Below are 14,742 nucleotides of genomic sequence, written 5' to 3'. Positions count from 1 at the left end.
CAAAAAAGGCCACATAACTGAAGGCGGTGCTTAGGAGGGTTAACGGTCATTCCTTTGCTTGCATCTTCAGAAACAGCTCTAATTTCCATCTTTATATCTCTTATTTTTCCCTTTCAGGGTTCTTTTGAAGACCCTGACCTGGAGTTGAACGCTGACTACAGTTCTTTGCAGGAATAGGACCCGCTGTCAGGGTTCTAAAACTGGCCGTTGTTACCTCACCAAAGGCTTGGCCTAAGAGTCTGGCTCAGATTCGGAAGATTAGGATCTCGGGGCTCTGGAGATGGGTGGATCGAGGGTCGGTGTCACGGCAGGAGACCCCTGTGTATTCAGGGGAGCCGAAATATCCAGGACTGTGTGCCTGGAGACCCGGGATCTTTGTGATCTTCAGGCACAGAGCTCGAAAAAAGTGACGTAACGGACTTTTAACATCATAAACCAGCGCGTTGTTTGTTATGTCTCCCTGCTCGCTAGGAAAATGGAGACACCTCTTTCTCCCTTATCAGTGAAAGAAAGAACGTGTGGTATGTCGAATACCCTGTGAAACACAAACTCTTTGGGGTAACTGCAAGTCTGTGTCTTTGCTGTTGCTTTGCTCACGCTTGAGTGCTCAGTGGCAGTGCTATTGCAGTTGTTTTTGCGGGTGGGGGAAGGGGGGATTGTTGCTCGCTGCTGCTTACACACTGGAAGGGACTTTGGGGTTCTTAACATTTAACTGTTGTTCATTCTTTGGGGCACTCCTTTGTTTTTGTGGATGGTTGCTAAGAAAAATAATTTCAGGATGTATATTGTATACATTTCTCTAACATTAAATTGTACCTTTGAAACTTTTTATATACAGAAAGATGTCGGCAAAGTGCCAGTAATCCCACACACCCTGCTCATGGACTGCCTCACCTCCATCAGGGAGGAGGCTATATAGCATTCACGCCAGGACCACTGCACTCAAAAATAAAATTACTTTCCCCAGCAGTAGGGATGATCAGCACCTCCACCACGACTTTACTTCCCATTAGCCATCTATGTATAGCCTAGCCTCATACAATCAATGTATACAAGTTATCTTATGTATTTATATTTATTGTGTGTTTCATTATTGTTGTGTTCATTATCTTTTGTGTTTTTTTTTGTGCTGCATCGGATCCAGAATAACAATTATTTCGTACTCCTTACACTTGTATATAGAAAATGACATTAAACAATCATGAGATGCTGCCTGGCCTGCTGCGTTCACCAGCAACTTTTATGTGTGTTGCTTGAAATTCCAGCATCTGCAGATTTCCTCGTGTATGAGATGTGTACTGGTTGGTTAAGGGCTGAAATGTCTGTGCCCAGGTTGTATGATAGATGAGCAGGTCCAGAGACACACAGTTAACCTTTAATGTCCTTACTCCTACTCCACAAAATGCTGTGTTGTCTACTGAGTATTTCAAACAGTTCATTTTATTTATAAAAAAAGGTTAATCACTTTAAACAACTTCATTCAAAGTCTAATCTGCTAGATTTTGCACCTAAGCAATAATTTAATTTCTCTTGGAATGTTCATTTATCTATCAGAAAAAGAGTACTGCATGCAAAGTGATATTTATACCTTTTTCCAGAGACAATACTTACCCCGGTACTCCATTTAGCATACATCACTCCATTCCACTCCCCTTCAATTGAGCAAAAGGATTTCTTGTCATGTGGAGAACTAAAACAGCAAATTAATAGGTAATTTCATTCAAGTTATTGTTGATAAACAATGATAACAAGATATCTAATATAAACCTACAAGATTTCTGCAGTTACTCGGTGTTTCTTGCCTCCGTAGAAGGGTTTGGTATGAAATATAATGCTGGCATTGTATCCTGTTTTAGCACAAGTTATGTTGCATTCGCCTCCTAGTTCCACCCATGGAACCGTTAGAATTGACCTGTCAAGAGAAATTAGAAAATCTTCAAAAAGCACAACATTTAACTTGGCTTTCAAATTAAATAATGATTCCCTTAATATATACTGATGGACAATATGTACAGCATATTTTAAGTGGTACTATATTAGCCAGTACTTGCCTTCCATAGCCATTTGGAAAAGTGAGAATATAGTGCTCATCATAATCAAGCACTGAGACACATCCTGTCAAAATACAAAAGGGAATATCATCATGGAAATTATTTTAAAAAGTTACTGATCAAGCAGATAAGGAAAAGGATATTAAATCATTCGTTGCTCAAGAAAGAGAGCAACAAAAGGAATTTCAGATGTTAAGATTCACTTCAAAATTAAGGGTTTTGTAAAAGAGATAAAATTTGACTATCAGTTTTGAAATCATTAGCAAGCTGGGACCTGTTAATGATTTCAAAACCAACACTCAATTGAAGGAAGATAACATAATTTTATAGGAAGAAATTCAATAGATGTGTGGTGGAGAGTATATTGACTGGCTGCAAAACAGCCTGGTATAGCAACACCAATGCCCTTGAACAGAAAATCCTACAAGAAGTCATGGACAAGGCCCATTTTATCATGGGTAAAGCCCTCCGCACCATTAAGTACATCTATATTGAGCATAGTCACAGGAAAGCAGCATCTATCATCAAAGACCCCCACCACCAGGTTCAGGAACAGTTAATACCCCTCAACCATCAGGCTCTTGAACCAAAGGAGCTGACCTCTCTTGCCTCATGATTGAAATGTTCCCACAACTTATGGATTCACTTTCAAGGACTCTTCATCTCGGGTTCTCGATATTTATTGCTTATTTATTTATTCATTCATTTTCTCTTGCATTAGCAGTTTGCTGTCTTGCACTTTGGTTGTCTGTCCATCCTGTTGGGTTGGTCTTTCATTGATTGTATTATGGCTCTTGGATTTACTGAGTATGCCCATAAAAAAAATGAATATCTTTGTATATGATAACACACATGTACTTTGATAATAAATGTACTTTACACTTTGAAATTAGCTCCAAGAATTAATGTAATATAGCTGCCATGAGAGGGAGCCAGAACCAAAATAAAAACTGGTGAAAAGGCTCAAGATGATATTAAATGTCATTGAAATAAACTAAAAGTGGATACAGGTTTCCCCCGCCATCCGAAGGTAGAGCGTTCCTATGAAACGGTTCGTAAGCCGAAATGTCGTAAAGCGAAGAAGCAATTACCATTTATTTATATGGGAAAAATTTGTGAGCGTTCGCAGACCCAAAAATAACCTACCAAATCATGCCAAATAACCCATGAAACCTAAATAACAGTAACATTTAGTAAAAGCAGGAATGATATGATAAATACACAGCCTATATAAAGTAGAAATACTTTTCCACAATCATTACTGAACTGTTCGCTGAAGCAAAAATCTCATGCAAGTGCTGTTGGCAAGAACACTCTCTCCAGTAACCTTTAAGTTATGAAGCTGCCAAATCATACCAAATAACACATAAAAATACACAGCCGATATAAAGTAGAAATAATGTATGTACAGTGTAGTATCACTTACGGGAATCGCACACGCCGAGCACACGATGGTGCGTTGGACTTGTCGGAGTTTGGGTGGTGCAGTGGCCCCCACCCTCCAGGCCGCTGAGCAATACATTACTGCGAAGAATGCAGGGGTCCAGCGGTAGCCAGGAGTTACGCAGCACATCTTTAAGAAAAAAGCCTAAACAAACATGCTAATTAATTAGGTGCCGCCCGTAATTGTCAGCCCAGATCAGTGCCGATTTCCAATTGCGTCGTCTCTGATCTGGGCCGACAATTACGTGTCAGCGGCACCTAATTAATTAGCATGTTTATTTCGGCTTTTTTCTTAAAGATGTGCTGTGTGCCTCCCAGCTACCTTTGCATTCTCTGTGAATTGGTATCTGTCCGTGGCCTGGGGGTTGGGGTGGTGGGACACTGGGGTGTCATCTCATCACCTGCTTCCATTAGAGCAGGCAGCTCATCTTCTATCTCTGCCCGCCTCGATGTCGAAGGTCGAGGTTCGTCGTCTGCTGTGGAAGGCTTGCTTGACTGCTGAGCCTCGCGCATTTTTCTATCACACAGTTCTTTAATAAAGACTCAAACCATCCTGCAAATATCCCCTAAACCGACATACCCTTTGAAAATTAAAGTCGTACTTTATCATTACTCATTCAGTTTCCATTGTTATCCTTTTTTTTTCCAATTGCATCAGCTCTTCATCTGTCAGTTCTTGGTCATGGGATGCCAAAACCTCTTCAACACCGTGTTCGTCAGCTTCCACAAGCCAAACTCACGTTGTCCTTACTTCATTCACCACGATCAAAACGCTTAATTATGTCTAGTTTTACCGTAAGTGTAACACCCTTACGAGCTCTTGCAGGCTTTTCCGATACCATAGAACTCATCTTGCAAACGGCTGCTCACAGGCTCGTGTTAAAGCAAAGCAGTTCCGAATCCGGGGGAGAGCGGCTGCTCGGGGCGCGCTGCCTTTTATCGCGCACTGATTTTGTCGCGCGCTGATTTTTTATCGCGCGCTGAATTTTTTTTCGTAACAGTGAAAACACCTTCTGAAAGCGAAAACAGGGTACTAATGTAGGTCTTTCGTAACAGTGAGGTTTCGTAAAGCGAACGTTCGAAAAGCAGGGGACACCTGTATAGAGAAACAAAACACATTGAAAGGCTCCTCTTTGCCTAGAATTATTTCCATTAAGAGCTTTCTGGAGCAGCATATATGTGTTTACTGCTCAACCTAGACATGCTCAGTATAAATTCCAAATGGTTCTACAAAATTTGACAATTTGTAGAAATAATTCATTTCAGCTTTGTAAATGGGCTAAGAAGTTGTATACTTATAAAAATCACTGCATATAAGACATCAATATTTATTGTTGCCTAATGAAAAGGCCAAAAATAGTGAGTTTCAGTTCAGAAAAATAATGTGTGATTGATTTGGGATAATAAATGAGCCATGACAAAATGGTGGAGCAGACTCACAGGCTAAATGGTCTAATTTTGCTCCTATGTCTTGTGGTCTTCAACAATAACCATATTACTGACAATATTAACACAACACAAGAAAGCAATTCAAAATACAGGTGGAACAAAGAAGAATTCCAGGTAAAATGGTATGCTGAAGCTTAGCAATCCACATACGAGCGAGGGGAGTACAATTTATTCATCACACTAAGCACTGAAAATAAGAATGAACCTAAATAAATAAAGGGAACATCATCACCCAAGTCACAGACCAGATGGGACTAGGTTCAGTGTCTGTTCTGCAGTGGCCTTACTCAAAAGTGGTAATAAGTGGTTCACAACTGGCTTCTTTGAGGAAGTGAAGTCACCCAAGGCTGATCATATATAACATACAGATGATATCTGACAATCTCCTTTAGAAATATATAGAACAAAGAACAGTATAGCACAGGAACAGGATCTTTGGCCCACACTGCCTTCACCCAACAGATTGCCAAATTAAACTAAATCTCTTCTGCCTACACATGGTTTCCTGCCCTATTCATGTGTCTAAGAGATCCTCAGACACCATTGCTTCCACCACCATTCCTAGCAGCATTCCCTAGACACCTATCATGCTCTGTATAAAAAAAAGCCCAGTACATCTTCCTTAAACCTTCTCCCTCCCATTTTAAATGTATGTCCTCTGGTATTTGACATTTCTACCCTGGAAGAAAGATTCTAACTATCTGCTCTTTTTACATTTCATAGCAGAAAACAATACACCTTAGGAACAGGCCCTTCAGCCTGCAATGTTGTCCAAACTAATTAAGCTAATGATGTCTAATTACACTAATACCTCCTGCCTGCACATGGTTTACATCTCTCCATTCCATGCACAATTAAGTGCCTAAAAGCCTCTTAAATGCCTCTATCATTTCTGCCTCCGCCACCACTCCCGCCCGGTACAGCACCACAGGCACCCACCACTCTAGAAAAAAAATAACCTTGTCCTATACATCTTTGAACCTTCCTCTAATCATCTTAAATCCATGTATTAGATCTTTCAATTCTGGGAGAAAGATACCACTCTATCTACCCCTCTTAACTTTGAAACTTCTATCAAGTACTTCCCTCAGCCTCTGCCAATCCAGGGAAAACAAGTCTCACCAACCTCTCCAAGAGCATGCCCACTAATCAGGCAGCGTCCTGGTAAAATTCTGCACTTTCCAAAGCCTCCACATTCTTCCTATTATAGGGCTACCACAACTGAACAGTACACTGTAGATGCAGCCCATCCAATGTTTTGGAAACATAGAAAATAGGTGCAGGAGTAGGCCATTCGGCACTTCGAGCCTGCACCACCATTCAGTATGATCATGGCTGATCATCCAACTCGGAACCCTGTACTTGCCTTCTCTCCATAACCCCGATCCCTTTAGCCACAAGGGCCATATCTAACTCCCTCTTAAATATAGCCAATGAACTGGCCTCAACTGTTTCCTGTGGCAGAGAATTCCACAGATTCACCACTCTCTGTGTGAAGAAGTTTTTCCTAATCTCGGTCCTAAAAGGCTTCCCCTCTATCCTCAAACTGTGACCCCTCGTTCTGGAATTCCCCAACATTGGGAACAATCTTCCTGCATTTAGCCTGTCCAATCCCTTTAGAATTTTATACGTTTCAATAAGATCCCCTCTCAATCTTCTAAATTCCAGAGAGTATAAGCCTAGTTGATCCAGTCTTTCATCATATGAAAGTCCTGCCACCCCAGGAATCAATCTGGTGAACCTTCTTTGTACTCCCTCTATGGCAAGAATGTCTTTTCTCAGATCAGGGGACCAAAACTGCACACAATACTTCAGGTGTGGTCTCACCAAGGCCTTGTACAACTGCAGTAGTACCTCCCTGCTCCTGTACTCGAATCCTCTCGCTATAAATGCCAGCATACCATTCGCCTTTTTCACCGCCTGCTCTACCTGCATGCCCACTTTCAATGACTGGTGTACAATGACACCCAGGTCTCGTTGCACCTCCCCTTTTCCTAATCGGCCACCATTCAGATAATAATCTGTTTTCCTGTTTTTGCCACCAAAGTGGATAACCTCACATTTATCCACATTAAATTGCATCTGCTATGAATTTGCCCACTCACCTAACCTATCCAAGTCACCCTGCATCCTCTTAGCATCCTTCTCACTGCTAACACTGCTGCCTAGTTTCGTGCCATCCGCAAACTTGGAGATGCTGCATTTAATTCCCTCGCCTAAGTCAGTAACATATATTGTAAACAACTGGGGTCCCAGCACTGAGCCTTGCGGTACCCCACTAGTCACTGCCTGCCATTCTGAAAAGGTCCCATTTATTCCCACTCTTTGCTTCCTGTCTGCCGACCAATTCTCTATCCACATCAATACCTTACCCCCAATACCGTGTGCTTTAAGTTTGCACACTAATCTCTTGTGAGGGACCTTGTCAAAAGCCTTTTGAAAATCCAAATATACCACATCCACTGGTTCTCCCCTATCCACTCTACTAGTTACATCCTCAAAAAATTCTATGAGATTCGTCAGACATGATTTTCCTTTCACAAATCCATGCTGACTTTGTCCGATGATTTCACCGCTTTCCAAATGTGCTATTATCACATCTTCGGTAACTGACTCTAGCATTTTCTCCACCACTGATGTCAGGCTTACCGGTCTATAATTCCCCAGTTTCTCTCTCCCTCCTTTTTTAAAAAGCGGGCTTACATTAGCCACCCTCCAATCCTTAGGAACTAATCCAGAATCTAAAGAGTTTTGAAAAATTATCACTAATGCATCCACTATTTCTTGGGCCACTTCCTTAAGCACTCTGGGATGCAGACCATCTGGCCCTGGGGATTTATCTGCCTTTAATCCCTTCAATTTACTTAACACCACTTGCCTACTAACATGTATTTCCCTCAGTTCCTCCATCTCACTAGACCCTCGGTCCCCTACTATTTCCAGAAGATTATTCATGTCCTCCTTAGTGAAGACAAAACCAAAGTAGTCATTCAACTGGTCTGCCATGTCCTTGTTCCCCACGATCAATTCACCTGTTTCTGACTGTAAGGGACGTACATTTGTCTTAACCAATCTTTTTCTTTTCATATATCTATAAAAGCTTTACAGTCAGTTTTTATGTTTCCTGCCAGTTTTCTCTCATAATCTTTTTTCCCTTTCCTAATCAAGCCCTTTGTCCTCCTCTGCTGGACTCTGAATTTCTCCCAGTCCTCAGGTGTGCCACTTTTTCTGAGTAATTTGTATGTTTCTTCTTTGGAATTGATACTATCCCTAATTTCTCTTGTCAGCCACGGGTGCACTACCTTCCCTGGTTTATTCTTTTGCCAAACTGGGATGAACAATTGTTGTAGTTCATCCATGCGATCTTTAAATGCTTGCTATTGCATATCCACTGTCAACCCTTTAAGTATCATTTGCCTGTCTATCTTAGCTAATTCACGTCTCATACCTTCAAAGTTACCCTTCTTTAAGTTCAGAACCTTTGTTACTGAATTAACTATATCACTCTCCATCTTAATGAAGAATTCCACCATATTATGGTCACTCTTACCCAAGGGACCTCACACGACAAGATTGCTAACTAACCCTTCCTCATTGCTCAATACCCAGTCTAGAATGGCCTGCTCTCTAATTGGTTCCTTGACATGTTGGTTCAGAAAACCATCCCGCATACATTCCAAGAAATCCTCTTCCTCAGCACCCTTACCAATTTGGTTCACCCAATCTATATGTAGATTGAAGTGTCACCCTTTATAATTGCTGTTCCTTTATTGCACGCATTTCTAATTTCCTGTTTAATGCCATCCCCAACCTCACTTCTACTGTTAGGTGGCTTGTACACAACTCCCACCAGCGTTTTCTGGCCCTTAGTGTTATGCAGCTCTACCCATATCGATTCCACATCCTCCCAGCTAATGTCCTTCCTTATTATTGCGTTAATCTCCTCTCTAACCAGCAATGCAATCCCACTCCTTTTCTTTCATGTCTATCCCTCCTGAATATTGAATATTCCTGAAGGTTGAGCTCCCATCCTTGGTCACCCTGGAGCCATGTCTCTGCGATCCCAGCTACAGGTGTCCCCCACTTTTCAAACGTTTGCTTTACGAAACCTCACTGTTACGAAAGACCTACATTAGTACCCTGTTTTTGCTTTCAGAAGGTGTTTTCACTGTTACGAAAAAAAATTCAGCGTGCGATAAAAGGCAGCACGCACCCCGAGCAGCCACTCTCCCCCGGATTCGGAACTGCGTTCTCACTGGCTTTACTTAAACACATGCCTGTGAGCAATCGTTTGCAAGATGAGTTCTATGGTATTGGAAAAGCCTAAAAGAGCTCGTAAGAGTGTTACACTTTACGTAAAACTAGACATAATTAAGCGTTTCGATCGTAGTGAACGAAGTAAGGACAAAGTGAGTTTGGCTTGTGGAAGCTGACGAATATGATGTTGAAGAGGTTTCGGTATCCCATGACCAAGATCTGATAGATGAAGAGCTGATGCAATTGGAAGAGGAAAGGATAACAATCGAAACCGAATGAGTAATGATAAAGTACGACTTTAATTTTCAAAGGGTACGTTGGTTTAGGGGATATTTGCAGGATGGTTTGAGTCCCTACAAAGAACTGTGTGATAGAAAACTGCGCAAGGCTCAGCACTCAAGCAAGCCTTCCACATCAGCCACAGCAGATGACAAACCTCGACCTTTGACATCGAGGCGGGCAGAGATAGAAGATGACCTGCCTGCCTTAATGGAAATAGTCGACGAGATGACACCCCAGTGTCCCACCACCCCAACCCCCAGGCCACGGACAGATACCGATTCGCGCAGAATGCAACGGTAGCCGGGAGGCACACAGCACATCTTTAAGAAAAAAGCCAAAATAAACATACTAATTAATTAGGTGCCGCCGACACGTAATTGTCGGCCCAGATCAGAGACAACGCAATCGGAAATCGGCACTGATCTGGGCTGACAATTACGGGCGGCACCTAATTAATTAGCATGCTTGTTTAGGCTTTTTTCTTAAAGATGTGCTTTGTGCCTCCTGCCTACCGCTGCACCCCTGCGTTCTTCGTGGTAATGTATCGCTTGGCGGCCTGCAGGGTGGGGGCCACTGCACCACCCAAACTCTGACTCAGCCTAATACACCATCAACAGTGTGCTTGGCGCTGTCTTCCCGATTCCAGCAAGTGATACTACACTGTACATACATTATTTCTACTTTATACAGGCTGTGTATTTTTATGTGTTATTTGGTATGATTTGGCAGCTTCATAGCTTAAAGGTTACTGGAGAGCGCTTGCGCCGTGTTTTTGCCAATAGCGCTTGCGTGAGATTTTCTGCCGACGGCGCTTGCGTGAGATTTTCGCTACGGAGAACAGTGCAGTAATGATTGTGGGAAAGTATTTCTACTTTATATAGGCTGTGTATTTATCATATCATTCCTGCTTTTACTATATATTACTGTTATTTTAGGTTTTATGTGTTATTTGGCATGATTTGGTAGGTTATCTTTGGGTCTGCGAACACTCACAAAATTTTCCCATATAAATAAATGTAATTGCTTCTTCGCTTTACGACATTTCGGCTTACGAACCGTTTCATAGGAACGCTCAACCTTCGGATGGCAGGGGAAACTTGTATATCATATTCATTAATAACTATCTGCACATTCAATTCATCCACCTTGTTACAAATGCTCCTTGCATTGACACACAAAGCCTTCAGGCTTGCTTTTACAACACTTCTAGCCCTTATACAATTATGTTGAAAAGTGGCCCTTTTTGATTTTTTTTATAAAGCTTCCTGTCTCTTGAACTCAGTGCCTTGGCTAACAAAGGGAAGCACACCATCCTATCATGTTCAGGCACGATGCCTGGACCCCAAGATATTCTACACATCAACACTATCAAGGTTCCTACGATTAACTGTGTACTTTCCCATTGCATCTGCTCTTCCAAAGTGCACCACCTCACTTGCCCAGATTTAACTCCACCAGTCATTATTTCACCCAAATGTGCAACTGATCAATAATCCACTGTATCCATTGGCAACCTTCTACACTAGCCACAACACCACCAATCTTTGTTCTCTGCAGGCTTACTAAACCACCCATCCACATTTTCATCCCAGTCATCTTATATATATCATAATTTTTATGAAATTCTACCCTACCCTGCTCTGCTCCACAGAAAACAATCCAAGTTGTCCAACTTCTCCTTAGTGCTCATACTCACTAATCCAGGCAAATCTGTTCTGTACCCTTTCCAAAGCATCCTTGGCCTTCCTGTAATAGGGCAACCAGATTTGCAAACAACATGAAATTATAGTCATGGTTGCTATATCTAATGTCGTTGAAGGATGGAGGGATATGTACACTTGCAGACAAAAAGGATTAGTTTAATTTGGCGTCATTAACTTAATTAATAATGTGGCAAGGGGCCCATCCCTGTGATGTACTGCTCTCAGTCTGTTAGGCAAGGTGGGATAGGGGATAGTACTTGTCCAGAGGTATGACAGCACAGGAAAAAGACTGGATAGAACAAAAACCTAAACTGTGCAAGCAGCTTATTGCTGAGGAAATGTAGAGTATTAGTGGAGATGGATATTTCTTAAAATAAACTCACCTTGTCCAATGTTATGCACTCCTATAGACATCCCAAGAAACTTAGATTTAGTCCAAATGTGCGCATTGAACTGGATTTTCTTTGAGAAACATTCAGCATAAAATGCAGAAACTGTAACAAAGGAGAAAACTGTAATCAATTCATGTTCTGATAGAATTCTAATAAAGCATTAAGATAGAAAAATATATAAAAGTTACAATGTTCATCGGACACAGTTCAATCTTGTCTGCCTTGTGAGTAACCAATTCCATTCCATTTCTATATACTTTCTTCAATAACCAGTGGACAGGATCAAATTTCCCATTCCAAATTTACAAATACAATTCTATTCAGTCACAATAGAAGGTCAAGCTGAAGAACAGAAAGTGAACCTGCTGGCAGGTATCTTGCTGTAACAAGTTACACTGAGATGAAATGCATAAAAAGAAACAAATCTTTTGAAACTGCATTTTTGAATATAATAATTTCTGCCTTAATCAGTCCTGTTATTACACAATACTCACCAAAGCTTAGATCAGTGACACATCAATAGCCAGAAACAATGAGTTTCCATAGCAACTGGGTATCAGAGAGCTCAGCAAAAGTACAGCATTAGATTATGACATTACATCAGAAAAAGACCCAGGATCATTTTTGATACCTTTTAGGACTAAAACATCCACTTCAGTTTTGACAAAACGCCTATGATAAGGTTCAAAAGACCAAATGCTGAAGGAAATCAGTGGGTCAGAGAGAATTTGCAGAGGGAAACTGACAATCGGCCTTCATCTCGACTACAAGATAGATGGCCAGTATAAAGAAGTGAGGGGAAGTTTTTGTGTAAGCTGTAGGTGAGGTAGATCCTGGTGAGGAGGGGTGCTAGACAGCTGGAGGAAGGGTAAGTGGAAATAGTGACAGACACTGAGTGGTGATAGGTGGAGGCAAAGGGCTGTACTTGATGGAATCTAATAAAAAAAGGGAGGTAGGGTGGGCAGATGGGGACAGTAGTGGGGGAAGGAACTCATGGGAGGAGTGTCTGGGTGATGGGCAGAGGAGGGGAAAGAAATAGCGGTTGTGGAGGGTGAGGGTATAGTTGGAACTGAGTGGATCAGGAGAAAGAAAAAAACAAGACAGGGAGCAGATTCCTAAAATTTGAGAATTCAAATGTTTGTGCTGGTTCAGTTCCTGGTGGAAATGAGGTGCATTTCCTCTGGTATGTGTTTAGTTACTCAGTGCATTCCTTTTAGTTTTGCATTTTCAGCTATTGTTCTGCCTCTCATAATTCCAGTTTGTTTATTTTTGCTCTAACTGTACTCACTCATTTTTTAAACTAAATGTCACTGAACTTGTTACGTCACGGAGACAATCTTAGCCTCCACTCTATCACAGATATTACCCCCCACCATGCTCCAGAACTTTGGTTTTATTTTGGGTGTCCAGCATTGCCAGTTTTCTGCTTTCTAATTATTGTTCAATAGTTATTGAATATAAACTGAGATTATTACTCACAAGAGCACTGACAGAGATAAACCCTGGCCATATACTAAAATGGTATTGAAATCATACAGGACTGGACTCTATTTAGCCTACTGTTCTTTAAAAGAGAAATTTGGTTTGTTCTCACCATGTATTTTAGTTTCCCTCCAAACAACACAATTCTTTTCCTTTCAAGTACTTAACCCATTCCTAACCGAAGTCACTACTGAATTTATTGCATCATCCTATCAGGCAGTAAATTCCAGATCATAACTCATCATATAAAAATATTATTAGTTTCTCCCTGGTTTAACAATTATTGTAGCTTTTGGTCTTATAATTAACAACCCTTCAAGCAAACACAAATTTCTGTTTAACCAAAGCGCATGATGAAATGGAATACCTCGGTATTCCCTACTCTTAAACAGTTACTGCGTCACCTGCCCTTCCACATAACTAAAGTCCATCATCCCTGTTGACATTCTAGAAAATCTTCTCTGTATCCTACTCTCTGGTCTTACTATCTGTGTGGTAACCAGGTTATTAAATCTAACCAGTGGTAGACACTGTAAGCCTGTCAAAGTTGGGGAAGGAAAGCAATAAAAATGTCTAGTCAGCCATGGAGGAGGTAACAATGATAATGAAATAGTCAGAAAATAGAAATTCTATGATGTGTTTTGATATCCTTAACACGATTACTGAAAATAAACTCACTTGGTGGGTGATGAGACACTTGCTCTGCAACGAAGGTTACACTGTTCTGACTGGCCTCTGGAATTGGTCCTTCAGCAACAGGCTCCTGTGGTGAAAAAACTCATTTGAAAATTTTCGTTACTGAGAATGTAAGTTTGTTAATGTATATGTGTATTAGAATACATTTCTGAAAACTATTTAAAGCAACAGTTATGTACACATTATTTAAACAGTGTAATCTTAGAGTTGTAGAATATAGAAACAGGCTCTTTGGCTGACCATGTGCAGCTAGGTAGGTTGTAAAGAGTCAGCAAAGAGGAGCAAGATAACACACCTGGCTGAGTGGTGCTGTAACAATACCTATCACTCAATGTTGCAGAAGTGAAAAACTGATGGTTGACTTCAGGAAGGGGAGGAAAGCAAACGTGCCAGTCTACATTGATGGATCAGTGAAAGACAACAGATTTAAATCTCTGAGCGATAACGCCATCTTTTGTGGCTATCATTGATCAGGAGATACAGAAGATGGAATTCCCATGCTACCAAGTTCAAGAATAGCTTCTTCCTTTCAAACATTCGGTTCTTAATCCAACCTGCAATCCCCAATCACTATCTCAGTATAGCAACACTATGACCATTTCAACTACAATTGATGTTTTTTTTTTGTTCTGATTATGTTCTTCCTTGTATTATTGATGTTTTCTTGTGAATGTTGTTTATCTGATGCTACGTGCAAATGATGGCTTTGCAACTAAGTTTTACATTGCTTCTGAAAATTCTTGTGGGACCAAACAAAAATGGGACAAGAATCCTTATAAGAAAATTATCAGAGAAAAAAGCAACTTACTGCATTTTCTTCAATTTCAATCTCAGGTACTATCCAATGACATTTAAAAATCTCTCCAAGAATAGGATTGTATGGTTTCTTGGCTACCGATCCTTTGCGGCCAGCGTGAAAGGCTGAGAGATACCATTTGACAACCTGCACCATTCGGTCCCTTGGGTCAGTTTGGTCTACAATACTTT

At 41.0% G+C, this 14,742-nt stretch overlaps 1 protein-coding gene across 6 annotated transcripts in view; it reads right to left on the bottom strand.

Moving 5' to 3' along the window:
• osbpl9 (oxysterol binding protein-like 9) overlaps positions 1-14,742 on the bottom strand; it is a 345,172-nt gene that overhangs the window by 10,206 nt on the left and 320,224 nt on the right. For all 6 annotated transcript variants that reach the window (XM_063064345.1, XM_063064341.1, XM_063064343.1 and 3 more), the window contains 6 exons: positions 14,564-14,738; positions 13,738-13,822; positions 11,569-11,679; positions 2,052-2,115; positions 1,772-1,912; positions 1,612-1,690 (listed from right to left, as the gene is read on the bottom strand). In XM_063064345.1, the coding sequence (XP_062920415.1) occupies positions 1,612-1,690; positions 1,772-1,912; positions 2,052-2,115; positions 11,569-11,679; positions 13,738-13,822; positions 14,564-14,738 (655 nt within the window). The remainder of the gene's footprint in view (positions 1-1,611; positions 1,691-1,771; positions 1,913-2,051; positions 2,116-11,568; positions 11,680-13,737; positions 13,823-14,563; positions 14,739-14,742) is intronic.

Source organism: Mobula hypostoma, chromosome 12 (genome assembly GCF_963921235.1).
Source record: "Mobula hypostoma chromosome 12, sMobHyp1.1, whole genome shotgun sequence".
In the NCBI taxonomy this organism is placed as follows: Eukaryota; Metazoa; Chordata; class Chondrichthyes; order Myliobatiformes; family Myliobatidae; genus Mobula; species Mobula hypostoma.
The sequence above is the reverse complement of the archived record's forward strand: the minus strand, read 5'-3'. Positions and strand labels throughout refer to the sequence as shown.